This window comes from Eutrema salsugineum, unplaced genomic scaffold (assembly GCF_000478725.1).
Source record: "Eutrema salsugineum unplaced genomic scaffold, Eutsalg1_0 scaffold_5, whole genome shotgun sequence".
Lineage (NCBI taxonomy): Eukaryota > Viridiplantae > Streptophyta > Magnoliopsida > Brassicales > Brassicaceae > Eutrema > Eutrema salsugineum.
This window is the reverse complement of record NW_006256612.1, coordinates 6454712-6472022: the sequence shown is the minus strand read 5'-3', so window position 1 is coordinate 6472022 and position 17311 is coordinate 6454712. Positions and strand designations below refer to the sequence as shown.

At 38.0% G+C, this 17311-nt stretch overlaps 6 protein-coding genes across 6 annotated transcripts; 1 reads left to right on the top strand and 5 right to left on the bottom strand.

Annotated features, from left to right (window-relative positions):
• Nucleotides 1–481: 481 nt before the first annotated feature.
• On the bottom strand, nucleotides 482–2704 carry LOC18992468 (AT-rich interactive domain-containing protein 2). Its single transcript, XM_006415871.2, has 3 exons — nucleotides 2087–2704; nucleotides 1642–1795; nucleotides 482–1558 (listed from the first exon to the last, which is right to left on the bottom strand). Exons 2-3 carry the CDS (start codon nucleotides 1784–1786, stop codon nucleotides 702–704), a joined length of 1002 nt encoding a protein of 333 aa, XP_006415934.2. The 5' UTR covers nucleotides 1787–1795; nucleotides 2087–2704; the 3' UTR covers nucleotides 482–701.
• A 301-nt stretch (nucleotides 2705–3005) lies between these two features.
• On the bottom strand, nucleotides 3006–5245 carry LOC18992467 (UDP-glucose 6-dehydrogenase 1). The gene is made up of 2 exons (XM_006415870.2): nucleotides 5078–5245; nucleotides 3006–4651 (listed from the first exon to the last, which is right to left on the bottom strand). The coding sequence occupies exon 2, from the start codon at nucleotides 4622–4624 to the stop codon at nucleotides 3179–3181; it is 1446 nt and encodes a 481-aa protein (XP_006415933.1). The 5' UTR covers nucleotides 4625–4651; nucleotides 5078–5245; the 3' UTR covers nucleotides 3006–3178.
• A 685-nt stretch (nucleotides 5246–5930) lies between these two features.
• Nucleotides 5931–9547, bottom strand: LOC18992465 (beta-glucosidase 40). The gene is made up of 11 exons (XM_006415869.2): nucleotides 9246–9547; nucleotides 8181–8306; nucleotides 7993–8068; nucleotides 7796–7867; nucleotides 7600–7687; nucleotides 7232–7487; nucleotides 7043–7158; nucleotides 6737–6960; nucleotides 6619–6650; nucleotides 6419–6521; nucleotides 5931–6339 (listed from the first exon to the last, which is right to left on the bottom strand). Exons 1-11 carry the CDS (start codon nucleotides 9390–9392, stop codon nucleotides 6053–6055), a joined length of 1527 nt encoding a protein of 508 aa, XP_006415932.1. The 5' UTR covers nucleotides 9393–9547; the 3' UTR covers nucleotides 5931–6052.
• A 1684-nt stretch (nucleotides 9548–11231) lies between these two features.
• LOC18992466 (peptidyl-prolyl cis-trans isomerase NIMA-interacting 4) lies at nucleotides 11232–12983 on the bottom strand. Its single transcript, XM_006415866.2, has 5 exons — nucleotides 12860–12983; nucleotides 12109–12251; nucleotides 11898–12007; nucleotides 11560–11702; nucleotides 11232–11468 (listed from the first exon to the last, which is right to left on the bottom strand). Exons 2-5 carry the CDS (start codon nucleotides 12239–12241, stop codon nucleotides 11426–11428), a joined length of 429 nt encoding a protein of 142 aa, XP_006415929.1. The 5' UTR covers nucleotides 12242–12251; nucleotides 12860–12983; the 3' UTR covers nucleotides 11232–11425.
• A 204-nt stretch (nucleotides 12984–13187) lies between these two features.
• On the top strand, nucleotides 13188–15600 carry LOC18992464 (COBW domain-containing protein 1). The gene is made up of 9 exons (XM_024153146.1): nucleotides 13188–13402; nucleotides 13511–13728; nucleotides 13903–14017; nucleotides 14257–14346; nucleotides 14453–14614; nucleotides 14734–14853; nucleotides 14939–15049; nucleotides 15132–15213; nucleotides 15305–15600. Exons 1-9 carry the CDS (start codon nucleotides 13256–13258, stop codon nucleotides 15358–15360), a joined length of 1101 nt encoding a protein of 366 aa, XP_024008914.1. The 5' UTR covers nucleotides 13188–13255; the 3' UTR covers nucleotides 15361–15600.
• A 38-nt stretch (nucleotides 15601–15638) lies between these two features.
• Nucleotides 15639–17204, bottom strand: LOC18992463 (putative pentatricopeptide repeat-containing protein At1g26500). Its single transcript, XM_006415865.2, has one exon. The coding sequence runs from the start codon at nucleotides 17194–17196 to the stop codon at nucleotides 15670–15672; it is 1527 nt and encodes a 508-aa protein (XP_006415928.1). The 5' UTR covers nucleotides 17197–17204; the 3' UTR covers nucleotides 15639–15669.
• Between the last annotated feature and the right edge of the window lie 107 nt (nucleotides 17205–17311).

Sequence of the window (17311 nt, the reverse complement as noted above, 5' to 3'; positions counted from 1 at the left end):
CGGTGTGTGTTGTTCAATTCATGCATGGAAGCAAAAAGATATGAAAAAAAGGATACCACAAGGTAGAGAGTGGCCACTTGAACGGTCCAGATCTATCTGACCACTCGTTATAATCCCACACTCCTTTCCTCAAAAATCAAAAAGAAATCAAGTCTTGAAATCACATTCGAGATTTGTTTCCTTAATTAAAAGAAAAGAAATATCTTTATTTTATACACTGAACTGAAAATTAGTAGAGACTCAATTCGTATAGTGGGTATAACAAACCATGGGGCCAAACAGGAAAATAGAGACTTCTCGACGTCCAAACAAACAAACAACAAAGCCTTTAAACGTTTGTCCTTGAGAGAACCATAATTGGCTGTCTCTGCCCACATATTCTCCTATTCTAAAGCAACAAACTTTGGCATTGAATATTTTGTGATCTTTGTTTTCGTCTTTACGACTACTAACAGGGATTATTTCGATGTTTTCCTTAATCATACAAACAAATATTCATTTTTCTTAAAACCTTAGTACTCACAAAAACGTGATGATGGTTTCTGTACAAAACTAAGGGGCAAAGGAAATAAAAAGCTTTAATGCAAGGACTTTGAGAAAGAGGGCCCCAAGAAAAGTGAAACAACAGCCCATTTCACAAAGTTTAAAAGAGAAATTTTTTAGGCTCTGCTCATTTGTAAAACATAAAACTTTTATAAAAATTAGGCCTTGCCCAAAGGTCCTCCATAACATCCATGCCATTCATCATCATCACTATCGATGTCCAGTATAAAAGTTCTGTTCTGTGTGGCCCTTCGTCTGAGGACAAAAACGTTAAAGTAGTAGCTAACTATCTCTTTCTTATTTCGGAAACAAAACGCAGCTTCCAAGTGCTGCCAAAAGTTCTGTCCTAATGTCACGGGGTTGGAATAAACGATCTCATGAAAAAGTAGTGCATCTTCATCGCTCCAGCTCTGTGCAACTTCTTCTCCCATATCACACAAGCCCAGATCTCTGAACTTCTCAAACCCAATCATCTTAACCACTTCTTCTCTAGCTTCTTTGACGTGCTGACGCACACACCTTATAGAACCCCTGTCACTGCAGACACAGAACTCTCTACCTTTCCCTACTATGTCATCCATATTTGCAGGCGTTTTCAAGACTGGCATGGGAACCACACATGTACCACACAGCTTCTCTTCATCAGCAGATCCAACGATGTGATTTTGAACCGACGTGCCTAAGGGTTTTAGGTTCCCATTCTGACTACCTTCCCATTCAGGGATTATGGCTTGATGACCTGGTCCAATAGGCACTTGCTTTCTAGCAGGTTGATCCATGAGGAAAGAATAGAAAGTCTCAACAGGAGCAAATACTCTTGGAGGTATACAAGGCACAAAATACTCTGCAGCGTGAGGAGAGTGAGTTTCATCCTTTCCTTCGCAACCGTTCATGACCCGATCAAAAGCACCATCCATGTTAAGACCACTCAGGTAAAGAAAACTGGATTCTTCATTAAAGGTTTCACCATCAGATGATTCACCTCCTTGCGGTTTAAAAAGATCTCCCTCGTTCACTATAGTGCAAAGAAAAGATTGAATCACATAGCAAAGTCTTGTCCTTAGATAAACGGAATTGAAATGTACATTTGATATTTACCCGTGGCTACAGATTTCTGCGAAGCAGCAGGGCGAGGAATAAATTCATCAAACTGAGTCGACTTATCGCTATAGCCAAGCTGTCTAGAATGTTTGAACGGAAGCTCATGAAATTTCTCATCATCGAAAGGGCGTTTAAATCCCATTTTCTCAATCTGCATTATGGTCGATGAAATACAATAAACTCTAAGGACATATAAGAAAAAGGATAAGCATCCCCCTCATCGTTGTAGCAAATGCATGCAAGAGACCTTATACAAACAGTATGTAAAATGCCAAACTGTAAAAGTTCCTCTAAGGACAACAAACTATACTGCCATGCTACTTAAACAGACATGCACTACTACATCGAACCAGTGCAATAACAAAAAAATGTCATAAGCATTAATGCTTAAAAAACAAGTGCAGACAAGAACAGATGTGTAGTTAACATGTGTGTTATTTACCTCACTAAAGGGAGAAGCTCAGATAAGATTTCAGGCCAATTGCACAAAGGATGGAACCAAACTAAAACGTCACCAGAAGACTCAATTCAAATATAATCTTTGGCGTTCAGAGGCTTAAGCTGGAAAAAAAAAAAAATTGAAATCCCCAAATCAGAAGAAGCCCTAACCCTAGACTCTGGCCTACCCAAAAATTAACCAAATCAAGAGTGGAATAGATAAGAATTGACGAATTATATACAAATCAAGAGAAAGCCCTTTGATAATTTACAGATCTAGGAAGCCATGAGATAGATCGGTAAATAAGAACCCTAGATCTCAATCGAGGACGAAAAATATGAAATTAACATCAAAATAAATGGGGATATTTATGAATTTCGTGTAAATAGCGAAAGAAAGCGATGGATCGATAAATTAAACAACTTGTGAAGAGATCGACAACCCTAACCCTAGATTTTTTTTGACAAACGAAATATATAAAAATTGGTATCAATAGAAAGAGGGAAACGAGAATTAGATGAAACAACAGATCAATTGTAAGATTAATTGAGAAATCCCAGTACAATGAAAAAGAAATATGGATTACGTTGAAAATTTGGGGAAGAACACGAAAGAAGATAAAATCGAGGAAGGTGGATATGGATTTGTGCTATTTTTAAAACAGAGTGGCCCAAAACGCGAGTCGGGTTGACCCGCAAAAAATCCCTAAAAATTAGCTGGACCCCAAATTTTAGATCAGCACACTTTTTTTCTCTAGTCCTTACTGTTTTGTAATTTCATAATTCATTCCTTATTTTCTTCCCACGTACATTTAAACCCCAAATGTCAAAACATAAAAGCACAAATTTGTTATCATTTGGGAAGGAAAATACCATACATAAATAGTTCGTATCATATAAATTTATTTGGATGGAAGAAAATATTGATATAAACTATAAGTTTTTATAAATATACTCTTCCAACTTAGGAGATTCAGACACTTTCTGTATCATCATTGTTCAGATTCAGACGTTACAATAAGAATCAGGAATCAAAAAGGAATTCAATACTATATTATATTAGAAAAGGCATATAGTTTGGTCGAAGTTGGCACCTTCATGCCACAGAAGGCATGTCCTTGAGCCATGAATCAAGCGGCTTACCAATGGAATAGACGATAAACCCAATCTCACGCAGCTTCACTGCATCAATAACGTTCCTACCATCAAAAACAAAAGCAGGCTTCTGCATACTGTCAAAGATTGTCTTGTAGTCTAAGGACTTAAACTCATCCCACTCGGTTAAGACACAAAGGCCGTGCGCATCTTTAGTCGCCTCGTAAGCATCTGAGACGACACTCACTTGCTCTGAGATACCTTCCGCTTTAAACTGCTGAAGAGGAACCGGGTGGTCCCAGTCAAACCTAGCCATGGAAAGATCTCTCTTGATCTGTTCTTCAACGACTTGTGGGTCGTATATGCTCAGCTTGGCCTTGTCAGCTACTAATCTGTTACAAACATCAATTGCAGGAGTCTCTCTAGTGTCACCTGTGTCCTTCTTGAAGGCAAAACCGAGGATCGCTATCTTCTTTCCCGAGACCGTGTTAAACATTGAAGAAACAACCCGGTTTGCAAACCGGATTTTCTGATAGTCGTTCACCTTTATGACTTGTTTCCAGTAGTTAGCTGCGTCGGGCAAGCCGTTGCATTCACAGATATAGATAAGGTTTAATATGTCCTTTTGGAAACATGATCCACCAAAACCAACACTTGCGTTCAAGAACTTGGGACCAATCCTAGTATCCGTACCCACGGCGTGCGCAACCTGCGTGACGTCAGCGCCGGTTGCCTCACAAAGAGCCGACATGGCATTGACAGATGATATCCTCTGAGCCAAGAATGCATTTGCTGCAAGCTTAGAGAGCTCAGCTGACCAGAGGTTAGTGCAAATGATGCGTTCCACTGGAACCCAATGAGCATAAACATCTCTCAGAGCTTCAATGGCCTTTTGCCCAGCTGCATTATCCCTACCACCAATTAGCACACGGTCTGGGTTATAAAGGTCCTTAATAGCAGTACCCTCAGCAAGAAACTCAGGGTTAGAGAGAATCTGAAAGTCTATGCCTTTGCTGTTATGAGTCAGTATCTTTTCGATTGCCTCTGCTGTTCTCACAGGAACAGTGGATTTCTCAACAACGATCTTGCTAGATTTTGAGACATCAGCGATCATCCGAGCAGCACTCTCCCAGTAAGTAAGGTCAGCAGCTTTTCCAGCACCAAGACCTTGCGTTTTGGTTGGAGTGTTGACTGAGACAAACACAATGTCACTCTCGAAGACATGTTTCTCCACGTCTGTGCTAAAGAAGAGGTTTTTCCCTCTGCATTGTTTCACCACATCCTCCAAGCCTGGCTCGTAGATAGGAAGCTTATCACTGTTCCAGGCATTGATCCTTGGTTCAGAGATGTCGACAACGGCTACTTCAATCTCAGGGCACTTAAGAGCCATAACCGCCATGGTTGGACCACCCACGTAGCCAGCGCCAATGCAGCATATTTTCACCATTTTCTGATTTTTTTTTTTAAACTGCTCCTGATAACACAAAGCCATGATATAGCAGACGATAGTCAATTATACAAAGAGATAACTTAAAGCAGAAACAACAATGTGACAATTTTGAACTACATGTCGATCATGGTCACAGACTCACAGATTAAAAATGCAAGTAACTCGTGATCTGAATACATATATATATATATACTGAATCGGATACAGGAAAGTATAAACACATGGATCTGTTTAAGAGACGGATAAGTGTTGGCATTAAATCAAACACCTTATAAGCTCAGATCTATCAATTTCAAAATGATCACAGCAGAAAATGCTTCCAGATTACGAAATTCCCACTAACAAATCCCATAATTCCAGTTTTTGAAAAACGAAGGATCCCTCAATTCAAAATACAGTAAGAAAAACGATACATTTTTCGAAGGATAGATGGAAAATTGAGAATTATACCTTCCGGGTACTGATCCTTGAGACTTGTGAGTGAACAAGGGCGAGAGAGAGAGTGATGGGTTACGGTGAAGAATGATGAGAGAAAAGAAGCAAAAGAGCTTGTTCCGGCGAAGACGATGGAAGTGGCAGAGAAGATGTCTTCCTCTTCTGAGTTATATAAAGTAAAGTAAATAAAAAGGAAATTCACTCACACACACACCCACTTGACTTACACATTTCAGCTTTTAATTTATTGCTCCAAACACTCCACACGCTTTTATCTCTTTTCTTCAATTATTATGCTTACCATAATTTGGTTTCAAAATTGACCACCCAAAGATGATTAATTAGTAGTACATTAATTGGACTTCTTTTTCCGGATCAACACTAACTTTTGTATCTAAAATCTCATATTAATAACACTAAGCTAAATTGGTTAAATACCCCTAATTTTTTTAATATGAAGTACTCCTAATATTCAAGAAAAACTGGATTGTGATATTAGAAAGCCAATTTTAAGCAATTTTTGTTTTCAGTAATAATTCATTGAGGTATTCTCTTGCATATAACATTATATTGAAGATACTTAGGGGTAAAGAATTTCGTTTTTACAGCTGTTCATGATAGCCTGGAGCGTTTATTCAAGTGGTGCATTCATCACAGTGACTTGAAATTTAAAATAAATTTCGAAAATACTTTTTTTTTACATAAATTTCGAATATACTATGTGAACTATATTTCGAATGTTATATATACTTGTATACTTGTATACTTTTCATTTTAAAGGTAAAAAACTTTGAAACCGTCTCAATTATGAGCCAATGAAGACTAACATGCAATGATTTTTGATTTTTTCGTGTTTAGTATATTCATCTGAATCGAAATCCATAACTGTTAACTAATGATAATGTTTTTTTTTTTCAACATAAAGCTTTGTATACAGTATTAAGCGAAACCAAGATAATGGGAGAAGAATAAAAGTAAAGTAAAGGGAAATCAAGAAGTGGAGTTCAAGAAAGAAGTGAACCAATGAACAGAGTCTTTGGGGTATCTCTTGAGCTTGTCTCTATAATCCACAAAGTAGAGACCAAACCTTGAACTGTAACCAGCTGCCCATTCCCAGTTGTCCAATAGAGACCACACAAAGTACCCTTTCACATTGCATCCATCCTCTTTAATCGCAGCTTGTAAGTTCGAAAGATAATCATGATGGTATCTGATTCTCTTCGTATCTTTGAGAGCTTCATTTCTTGGGATCAAAATGTTGTTTGAATCGTCCATTCCTATACACAAACAATCATCGTCACAAAAACTCTCTTTCTTGTGGATATCTAGAGTATTTAAGGATGTTTGTGTTTTTACCATTTTCAGTGATAAAGACTGGAGGGTTTCCATATCTTTGCTTGACGTAATTCATCAAGCTTTTCATCCCTCTAGGCACTATGTACAGCCATATCGAACTTGCCTGCCCGCGAAAACAACAAAAATAACACCAGCTTAGAGATATATAACTAATTAACTAGAGTTAATAACATAAATATATTAAAATAATAATCTCTTACCCTATCTCCAATAGCGCTTAAACCCTTAAACGCTGGAAATTCAAAACAGAGAAGATGAATCAATATAAGATACTCGTTACTAGGGTTTTAAGTGAAAGAGGTTTAAAGGATTTTATACGTAGAGTGACGGTTCCGGAATCAGAAACGGCGTCGTGTAGGAGAGTGCCAATGAGATTGGTGGCATTGTTCCTTGCGTAGTACGTTGTGTAATGATTAATCCCTACAAAATCTAGAGAACCCTTCATCAGGGCAGATTGAGATCCCGTAAACACTGGTAATCTGCTTCCGACTCTGCTTCTCATCGAACTCGGGTAATCCCCAAACATCAGTGGATCCAAAAACCTAATTAAGATAATATTAACATATATCATCACTTGGTATAAAAGTTTGGAACAAGAAAAAAAGTTGCGTAAGGATTTTATACCAGCCAAGTTGAAAGTCTTGAGCTCTTTGTGAAGCTTCAATGTCCTCGGTCTTGTTTGACTCCGGTTCATACCACATTACATCAAACGCTATCCCTAACGAACCTCCTTGCTTTGCCTGTCATAATCGTATATTAAAACTATATCTTATGTTTTATATCATGTCTCCAATACATATAGTCTTGACTTACCTTATACTTTTTCTTGTAGATATCTGAGACGGTGGCATGAGTGAGAATAACATTGTGACCGACGATGTAAGGCTCGGTGGACGAGTTTCCGGAGCGGCACGTGAGCTTAAAAAGAATAGAGCAACGGCCTGGAGCTTGTAGACCAACGTCATAGCCTTGTATTGCGAATGTGTGTGGCTCATTGAACGTAATCCAGTGTTTCACTCTATCTCCAAATCTCTGGAAACAAACTTCCGCATACGCTGCAAAATCATTTCTACAAAGAAAAAAGGTGCATATATTGCCATTTGAAGTTATATTATGTCTATGTAATTATAGTTTTTTATTGAATATTTATATGGTTTTCTTTTTTTGGTATGGAATATTACATGATTTGTGGGTTTAGCCAACCCAGGTATCGATCATGGAGTCCTTGAGGAAGGTCCCAATGGTACAACGTCACGTACGGCTCGATCCCTACAATTTAAAAAAATTAAAAACATATTCAATGATTGATGTTCACTAAATTAATGACTTAAAGTTAGACCCTTAGAATCATGCGACAAGAAACTACTAATAAAATACCTTTAGCAAGTAAAGCATTTATGAGTTTGTTGTAGTGATCGATTCCGGCTTCGTTTATTTGTCCCACGCCATCTGTAAACCGTACATATAATATGGTACCTATTTATTATCTCTCCATAAAAAAAAAAAAGCATCAAAATTTTAAATTTAAACAAATTAGTACTACTTAATTAGTCTCAATAACGAAGTAAACATACTTGGAAAGATGCGGGCCCAAGAAATGGAAAATCTGTAAGCGTCCATACCCATATTCTTCATGAGCTGTACATCTTCCTGCCCTCACCATTTTGTTCAATGAAACCTTACTTCATTATTTTTTGGAAATATGGATAATGTATATACATTATGAGTTTTGTAGTTTATGAAAAAAAATGAGGCTTATTACCTCGTAACGGTGGTACTGATCAACAGCAACATCGGCGTTGCTAAAATCAGTAATTTTACCAAACGTGTGGGAAAATGTGTCCCATATCGTAGGACCTCTTCCCTCTTCCTTTACTGCTCCCTCGTGCTGTGCCAATTATATTATTGATATCATAAAAAAAAAACTTATTACAAGGCTCTCGGTCTCAATTATTAATATCAGAAAAAAAAAAATTATTAGTCCATTATCATTTTTTATTGTAGTTATTTTAAACACCAACGCCGAATTTTCAGCCAGAAAGAAATACGTACTACTATTTTCTTATAAAGTAATTGAAACATTGATTGGGTGTGCTTGGTTAGGTAAGAGACAATAAGAGAACGAAAGACTTTGGCTTTACTTGACTTTGGCTATATGCTATATGCTGGAATTGAGAAAAAGATTAAAATAAAAATTGTGTACAAGAAAAGGTCGTTGATTAAAAACAAAAAAAAAAAACTAAATTCTGAAAGAAGAAAAAAAAGAACCCACAAGAAAAGGAGGAGGAGGTATTGGAGGCCCGTGATTCATGAACGTATGTGGCCATGTTTACGCGTCACGCACTCATTTGTTTACCGATATATGGGACCATATTTCAAGAACAATTACAATACTTATTTAACACACGCTTCAATATATAAATTATAGTCCTAATAATATAGTACTATATATAATCATAGTGAATAGTAAATTGGATTACGATGAATTTACGGAGGTACTGAATCGTGTTCTTTTTTTTTTGTAATATCCTGATCAATCGTGGTTTTTTAATTATGTAATTGAAAATACGAATTGTATTTTGCTATTTTTAAGTTTTTCTTTTATTTCCTTTCGCTATATAGTATTCGGAGAATAAAAACATATCACATGGGGAACGTATATGTTCTGAATTCTGATGATGTGACCTATTTTTAGGTCGTGAAGGATTTTGTTTTCAGATTCGGTTAAAAACTTAAAAGGAAAAGATAAATAACTACTAAAAACAAGGGTAAAGAAATAATATAAATAAAATAGAAAAGAAGAGAGTAGTGGAGAGGAGAGGGGAACCTGAAAAGCAGAAGAAGCAGTTCCAAAGACAAAGCCATTCGGGAAACTGCCTCTAGATATGTCCGCACAAATGCATGTCTTATCCATCATCATCATCAACATCATCATCATGACTATCATCATCATGATTAATCTCCCTGGAACCATCTCTTCCTTCAATCTGTATTTCTCCGGTTACCTATATTTATGAGTAGATCGAACGAAACTCTTTTTAGATGAGGAAGAAAGACGAAACAAGGAGAAATAAAGAAATGAAAAAGAGGAGGGCGAGTGAACAAATAATGTATGAAATGGGGTACTATATATAGGAGAGGGAAAAGTGTGAAATATGAAATCTTCGGATCACATGCCAACTAAAATGGCAATTTGAATTTTATGAAACTAAGAAAAAACATGCCAGGGAACGAAAAAAAAATTGAAAGACATATTAATAAGACTCCTGGAGTATTGAACCCCAACTTGTTTAAAAAAAAAACATGACAAGTAGACAAAAAAAAATACATTAGACCAACAAATTATTTTACCTAGTAATTAAAATTTTATGAACAAGAAAATAACATTATTTTGGGTACAGAAAACTGTCGGAAATTAGTTTTCTGATATCGTTTTTGTATGGAAAGATCTCTAGTATTTTTTTGGTGTTGACTGGTGTGGAACAACTTATGGTAATATTAATTTCTTTTACTCAATGGAATACAGAGTACTTAATACTAAAGCCTTTTTATTAATTGTCTTCTATTGGTAAGAATAGGTCGATGAATCTTTATAAAAAACCATCGTACGTATTTGCTCTTTGATTCGTAGATTTATAAATGAGAACGTACAAGTTTTTCGTTTTAATTTGTTTGGTTTAAAAGCATAATAAATTTTGAGGTACAACTACAATAAACAATTAAAGAGCAGATAAAAGTCATAAAACACACATTAGGTTTGGTCCTTCCAGTCTCAAGGATCCCATGATTTCTCTCTTATCTCAACATTAACATAAACACATTATATTTTGAAAAGTAATTTATCTGTAGATAGAACGAATTTGAGAGGAGCGTATATAGCGTGAGATAATGTAAATGTATAAACTATTTGAGATTTGAGAAGCCACCAATAAACGAGTGGCAATTATGACGAACGCTACTGATAATTTGTTTTGCGGTTGTCTTTGTGGCCCCTCGATCTCTTTATATTACTACTTGTTCCCATTTGCTCTTTTTTTTTTTCTCCCAAAGAATTCTCTACATTTGTAGTCCATCTTTTAGACTCTTTCTCTACATTTTTTCTTTTCCTTTTTTACTCTTTTTCCCTATAAAAGGAAAAATCATCTTCGTGAAAAGCACGCATGACATAAATCATAATGAACCAATCACACGCATTTCAATGTTCTAGTTCCTTTGATAAGCATAGTTCATTTTTATCGTTTGTTGTTGTTGTTAACATGCTGCATATGTGTGTGCCACACTGTGTGTCTAGGACATTTATGTGGTGATAAATGAATAATGAAATTCACAAGTGGGAATAATTACAAGTGGCTCGTGAAGTCATTGAAAATACTTAATTGCTTATTTTGAAGTTTTTCTCTCCACGCGTCACACGTAATCGAATTATTGCTTCTTACACAATTTATTTACTTTTAAAAGGTGGATGGAAGATTGGGGGAGTTGAGCAATTATCGACCAATACTAGATAAATGCGTTTGTTAGATTCACACTAATGAGTCAACGATCCCAAAGACCCTCTGTGTTTTCTTATGCAGATGCAATTAGTCTTACCCATTTTCACACTTGTGTTCACATTCCTATGCGTTAGTTACTATGCCTTTTTAGTTCTATATGTAGGGCCTGAGTAGAAACCAAGTTTCTTTTTTACGGTCTGGCAGATTTTCCAAAGCCAATAACCAAACGACACCGTTTATGGTCTGTTTCATTGGTGGGTAAAGAAAAATTGATCTCTCGTTCAACAAATGACGAGCTAGATATACAAAAGCTTCTGAGATTTCAAAGCTGATGTCTCACTTATGCATAAATCAACACCGAAATGTATCAATCATAACCTTGAGAAATTCATTATTTTAAACAACAGAAGATTTGTTAACAATTTGTAAGAAACCATTTTAAGGCAGAACAACAAAGGCTGTGTTTTTACAGACTTCCATAAGAGTAGAGTGGAGCAGAGCAGATGTGAATCTGTCAGTTCTTCCTTCCCTCCGCCAAGATAATGTGGTATCCGTGCCTGCAATCACCTCACAAATCACATTCATCATTGCCCAAAATAAACTCAGATTTGCGGCTGAAGAAAGAAGAGATACGAGATGGGGACATACGTAGATTTAAAGGGTGCACTTGTGACTCCAACAGGTGTGTTGAAGGCGACATCTTGGAATGGACCTGCCATTTTCCCCCGAGGAAACCATCCAAGATCTCCTCCTTTTTTCCCTGATGGGCACTCCGAGTACTCTGCTGCAATCTGAGATAGTTCCCACATACAAAACTGTGTTTAGATTCTCCACCATTCCTTTACACACAAAACTATGCACATAGAAAGCTAACCGAAAACTGAAACAACGCAATGAATTATTTACTTGCACTATCCTAGATTGGATGATTCAACTCATAGACCAAAAGAAAAGGAAGCAAATATAGGTTTGTTTTTGTTTTTCACCTTAGCAAACTCAGCAGGAGGAACCTTGTCGCCGTTGCTCAACCAACCATCCTGCAACTTTTTATATGCCTCGTTGATCTTTCCTTGCTTTTCGCACAAAACGTGTCTTGCTGAAACAAAACCATTGTTGTAATACAAGTGGTTAAGCTGTATAAGAACATAAAAGAGGACTAAGTATCAGACACAGAAACGAATTGAGAACAACACACACCTTTAACATAGGTGCATGTCCCGAGACCATCAGCGGCTTTTCCTGCTTTGCCTTTACCCTTGGAGGCTGCTTCATCACTGGCACTTGCTTGCTTCCCTTTACCCTTCCCACCACCTTTCCCGTCTTTCCCCATCTACTAAACACTGCAAGAAACAAACCCAAGCTTAACTTTATTATCATCATCATCATCAGATTTCAGGATTTTCACATCAGACACATGTTGTAAAACCCTGGAACTATAAACCCTTAAACCCTGAAACAAAACCAGTAGAGATTCAGTGCAGATCAAAGCCAAATGGAATCTATACTGAAGGCAGATATATAATTGGTACACAAACCTGAGAACGTGCTAAAAGAGCAAACTTCTGGGGCATAAATCAAATACATAGCAAGCTCATATCCATCAAATTCAGAATGATCACAACAACACAACAAGATTGCAGATTAATAGGAGTATCTCAACATTTGCACAATCGAAACGCGAGGAGCCCAAAATAGAATCGGTGCACCCAACCATAGAAAATATCTCAAATGGGAAAATAATAATCTAGGCGGAAGATTATTGCAAATAACATGAACCCCAGTTTTTTTATATATAGCCTAAAAATCAGAGAATTGACCAGCAAATCACAAAACCCCGAAAAATTTAAAGGGACTATAACTTGAAACAAAAGACCATGAAAAGTGGAATGAAGTATGATTGATAAGCCAAGAGATTTTACAAGGAGAGCAGAGAAGACGAGAACTTTACCTTCAGCTTCTTCTTCTTCTTTCGGATTAAACGATCGAGCAGAGAGTGAAAGAGAAAGAGATCTGTTTTTGATAATTTTAAGTCTCGTGGAATCAGAATATGTTGTAGGATGTGGGCTCAGCCCATTAACGAGGCTCAGGATTCGGAATTTTATTCGAGAAAAAAAGTCATTTAAATCCTCAATTATTCGGTTCATCCATCATACAAACACTTTTTCATTTCAACCGAACCGTTCAAACCGAACCGACCAAACCGAGCTGGTGTCGGGTCGGCCCATATACCGGAGTTTGGGCTTGAGATTTAAACAAATTCTGATCAAAGAGTCTTTCTCTTGGTGATGCCGGAGAGGGGAGAAAGGAGAGTCAGAAAGTAAAACGAAGCACTGGGAGTGAAAAAATGGCGGATGATGAAGAACCGCCGATGGCTGTTCAAATCCAACCGGATATCTCTGACGGGACGACTATCTCCGCGGAGGAATCAACCGACCCTGTTTCGGTTGGTGTCACTGTCATCACTGGCTATCTCGGCGCCGGAAAGTCCACCGTAAGCAATGAAATGAATCCTTATTCCGTTAATTTATTGGTGGAGTATGTTGAATTGTTGTTTGTTTTGATTGTTGATTGGTGCTGTTATGTGATTGATTTTGCCCAGCTTGTGAATTATATTCTGAACGGGAAACACGGGAAGAGAATCGCGGTGATTTTGAATGAGTTTGGGGAAGAGATTGGAGTTGAGAGGGCTATGATAAACGAAGGAGAAGGAGGTGCCCTTGTCGAAGAATGGGTCGAGCTCGCTAATGGCTGTATTTGCTGCACTGTTAAGCATAGCCTTGTTCAAGCCCTCGAGCAGCTTGTACAGAGAAAAGACAGGTGCTTTTTCCTTTTTTTTTTAAAGGTTTTCTAGACATCGTGATGATTCTTATCCCTAAAGCTCTAAGATTTGGTAAATGCTTAACAAACCATGGGCATATGTGAGTCGCCATTTGGAGAGAACAATGACTGTTTGACTTATTAGACGTTCTGCTTTTGTTTTTTCGTATGCAGGCTTGATCATATATTGCTGGAGACAACAGGTTTAGCAAATCCGGCTCCACTCGCTTCTATTCTTTGGTTGGATGACCAGTTAGAATCAGAAGTCAAGCTTGACTGCATTGTTACTGTGAGTATCTTATTCACTTCTCCTTTGTTAAGCTCGAAACTGCTCCTTGTAAAACATAGAATAATGATATCGACACCACTTATATGTCTCCTCGTCATTTATAGCTAGTGATCTTTCTTTTTCTGGTTACCTATTTGTAGCATATATGCCTCAGATTGGTTGCTCTATCTCTGGTTCCAGTAAATTAGTGCTTAGGCATCTTGTTCCTAATGCATTAACTGACTTCGCTGCTTGAACAGGTCGTGGATGCAAAGAATCTTCGTTTTCAGCTCAATGAGCGCCGTGACTCATCCTCATTTCCCGAGGCTTTTAACCAAATTGCATTTGCGGTAATCATCTTGTTACAAAACCAATAAGAGCCATGACTTACTATTGCCTTCTGCATCGTACATCTCACCTGATCATGACATGATTTTGTTTTTGTTCATTTTGTAGGACACGATAATAATGAACAAGATTGACTTGATTTCTCAAGAGGAATCTGATGAATTGGAGAAGGAAATCCATTCCATCAACTCCCTCGCCAATGTCATCCGTTCTGTCAGGTGCCAAGTTGATTTGTCGAATATACTAAACTGCCAGGCATATGATTCAACTGTTAAGTCTCACAAACTTCTCTTCTCTCTTTTCTGATTATATGTAGACCTACTCGATTACTATTCATGTTTCTAGACTGTAGCAATTGAACCTTTTCCATCTCCCCCTGTTTCAATAAGCATGTAAGTCGTCTAGAATCTCTGTTAGAAGCAAACGAATCACTAACCACAACAGACCTTCACGATAGTGGAGTGAGGACTCTGTGCATCAGTGAACCCCAACCTATAAACCTCGACAAGGTAGCAAATTCATCGAAACATTCTTGGACAATTAGTTAAGAGACAGTGTTGTTCGTGATACAACAGCTTGTTCTCTATTTGGCAGGTTCGTTTATGGCTTGAGGAAATTCTGTGGGATAAAAAATTGGATATGGATGTATACCGTTGCAAGGCTGTGCTGAGCATTCAAAACTCAGACCAGCTGCACATTTTGCAGGTAATGTAGTCATGAAGTGAAACACGAGTAAAGGTCTTGTTATCAATCTTTACATTGCTTCTATGTTATTGAATATGCGCAGGCCGTTAAAGAGATATATGAGATAGTTCCAGCGCGAAAATGGAGTGAAGAAGAGAGCCGAATGAATAAAATAGTATTTATAGGTCAGATCTCATTTTTGCATCGTAGTTAAAATTATTGCTCCCAACTCTCTTTTCTCTCTGCTTGCTGATTCATGTAACTGAATATGGACAGGACACAAATTGGACGAAGAAGCTCTTAAAAGCGGATTAAGAGATTGCAGACCCTGAGGAAAAACCCTAGCTTGCAGCGAAAACCTTGATTGGTCTAAACCAATTTGGTTTTTGCTGATCTGGTACGAAGCTCCCTAGTATTAAGTGCTGATATGGGGGTATTAGAAATTGTAATTTTAGTATTACAGTGTTAATTTACAGTATACATTATACTTGGATGCTGTTTTACCTATATATGTTGTAACAAGAACATCACCTTTTTCAGCACACTCGTTTAATCAAAATTTGAGACCACCATTGCTTTCCAAACAGAGGGAGCTTTCAATTCTGTTTTGTACAAGAGATTGACAAGGTCAGAATTGTGTCTTATGACTGAATTTCCTCTCTATCTCTCCTTCTCTCTCGAGTTGTCATTTTCTCTCCATACCTCTGGAATATATCGGCCAGATCAAACAAGCTCACTTCTCTAAGTTTCTTCGCCATCTCTTCAAACATAATCACTCCTTCCTCATTAGAATAACAATGCAAGAACTTGCTGTAATCAAATCTAGGAACTTCAAGCCCTCTCTTCGACGTTCTCTCCACATACTTGGTAGTTTCCAACCGTTTCCCCGCCTTAATCATACCTCCAACGAATATAGTATCGAAATTCACTAACGGGTCTGGTCCTTTCCTTCCTCTTCTCCCCAAATGTCCTTGCAGCAACATAAGATATGTATGCATTATCGGCTCGCACCCTCTCTGTATCATCTTCCTGAAAACCTCTGTTGCCTCGCTTGCCCGTTTAATCTTCACCAGCCCTTTTATCAATGCATGATAGATACTAATATCCGGATTTTCAATCGCCTCTACTGTTTTGTATGCCTCTGCAACTCTTCGTTTAGCCAAGAGACCATAGATTATCGACGCCCAAGTTAAGTTATCTACCTCAACGCCTCTTTGACGCATTTCATCGAACACCTTGCGCGCTGTATCAATCCTGCCGTTTTTGCACAACCAATCGATCATAATCCTGTAGAAAGATCCATCCAAATCTCCACCTTTTTTCGATACCATCACGTAGAAGACTTTCGAAGCTTCATCGAACTGGTTTTTCTTGAGAAGTGTTTCCATGATCTTTTTACCAGCTTCGATATCCACCTCGAATCCTTCATCCATCATCAAATTCCAAAGCTTTGCTGCTTCGATCAAATCACCAACATCGCAGAACCCTTCAATCATCGTTCTGTAAGTAATCTCGTCGGGTTTAATACAATCTTTCAGCTTCGTAACGACAAACTTAGCTTCTTCGACGAGCTTCACCTTACACAGAGTTTCCACTGCTCTGTTCAGAGTCAGCACATTGTACGAATACCCAAAACCGTTCATCAAATGGAAGAAGTTGACACATTTCTTCAATTCTCTAGCGGAAGCAAGTGTTTGCAGCACGACCCGAAACGTCTTATCGTTGGCCAATCCGCGTTTCCCAGTCTCTTGAGCCATTTCCCAGAAAAGATCCATGTTTCTGGATTTACCGATGATTCCGAGCATCTTATTGGAGGTAGTGGAGGTGTGGGCAAAATCGGGGTGGTGAGTCTGCGAGTAGAGGAAGAAACGGTGGACCGGACGCCACGAGAGAGGGAAATTGTTGCAGACTTGGAGGAAGAACTCGTGTGTAAGCTGAAACCCAGTGGAAGAGAGCTTCGAGACGAGCCGTGAATCAGGCGAGTTCTGCTGTTGGTAGAGAATTGTACAGACGCGGAGGAGATGGTCTTGGTTTATCGGCGTGATGGAGGTTTGTGATAGTTTCGACTGGACGGAATCGGTAGCGAATCGGCGGTGGAGAAGGAAGAATCGCCAAATTGGGTTTGCGATGTTAATCATCCTCCGAGAAGGAACGACGACGATGGCCATAATTTTGCCGGCAAAACACTAAGGAAAAGATTGACAAAGGGAAGTGAATATTTAATTAATGAAATATAATAAATAAAGGAAAATTAGGGTAAACCGTGAGAGTGAGCATAAAAAA

Bases quoted from the DNA above. Each gene is read 5' to 3' on its own strand.
- LOC18992468 (XM_006415871.2), bottom strand. From the start codon at position 1,786: ATGGGATTTAAACGCCCTTTCGATGATGAGAAATTTCATGAGCTTCCG. The intron at 1,559-1,641 runs GTAAATATCAAA...TTTGCACTATAG, and splicing joins GCAGAAATCTGTAGCCACGG to TGAACGAGGGAGATCTTTTT.
- LOC18992467 (XM_006415870.2), bottom strand. From the start codon at position 4,624: ATGGTGAAAATATGCTGCATTGGCGCTGGCTACGTGGGTGGTCCAACC.
- LOC18992465 (XM_006415869.2), bottom strand. From the start codon at position 9,392: ATGGTTCCAGGGAGATTAATCATGATGATGATAGTCATGATGATGATG. The intron at 7,868-7,992 runs GTATGTTTACTT...TACGGTTTACAG, and splicing joins TTGGGCCCGCATCTTTCCAA to ATGGCGTGGGACAAATAAAC. The intron at 7,688-7,795 runs GTATTTTATTAG...TTTAAATTGTAG, and splicing joins AAATGCTTTACTTGCTAAAG to GGATCGAGCCGTACGTGACG.
- LOC18992466 (XM_006415866.2), bottom strand. From the start codon at position 12,241: ATGGGGAAAGACGGGAAAGGTGGTGGGAAGGGTAAAGGGAAGCAAGCA. The intron at 12,008-12,108 runs GTGTGTGTTGTT...GTTTTGTTTCAG, and splicing joins GACATGCACCTATGTTAAAG to CAAGACACGTTTTGTGCGAA. The intron at 11,469-11,559 runs GTATGTCCCCAT...AGGTGATTGCAG, and splicing joins AGTGCACCCTTTAAATCTAC to GCACGGATACCACATTATCT.
- LOC18992464 (XM_024153146.1), top strand. From the start codon at position 13,256: ATGGCGGATGATGAAGAACCGCCGATGGCTGTTCAAATCCAACCGGAT. The intron at 13,729-13,902 runs GTGCTTTTTCCT...TTTCGTATGCAG, and splicing joins CTTGTACAGAGAAAAGACAG to GCTTGATCATATATTGCTGG. The intron at 14,615-14,733 runs GTTAAGTCTCAC...TGTTTCAATAAG, and splicing joins GCCAGGCATATGATTCAACT to CATGTAAGTCGTCTAGAATC.
- LOC18992463 (XM_006415865.2), bottom strand. From the start codon at position 17,196: ATGGCCATCGTCGTCGTTCCTTCTCGGAGGATGATTAACATCGCAAAC.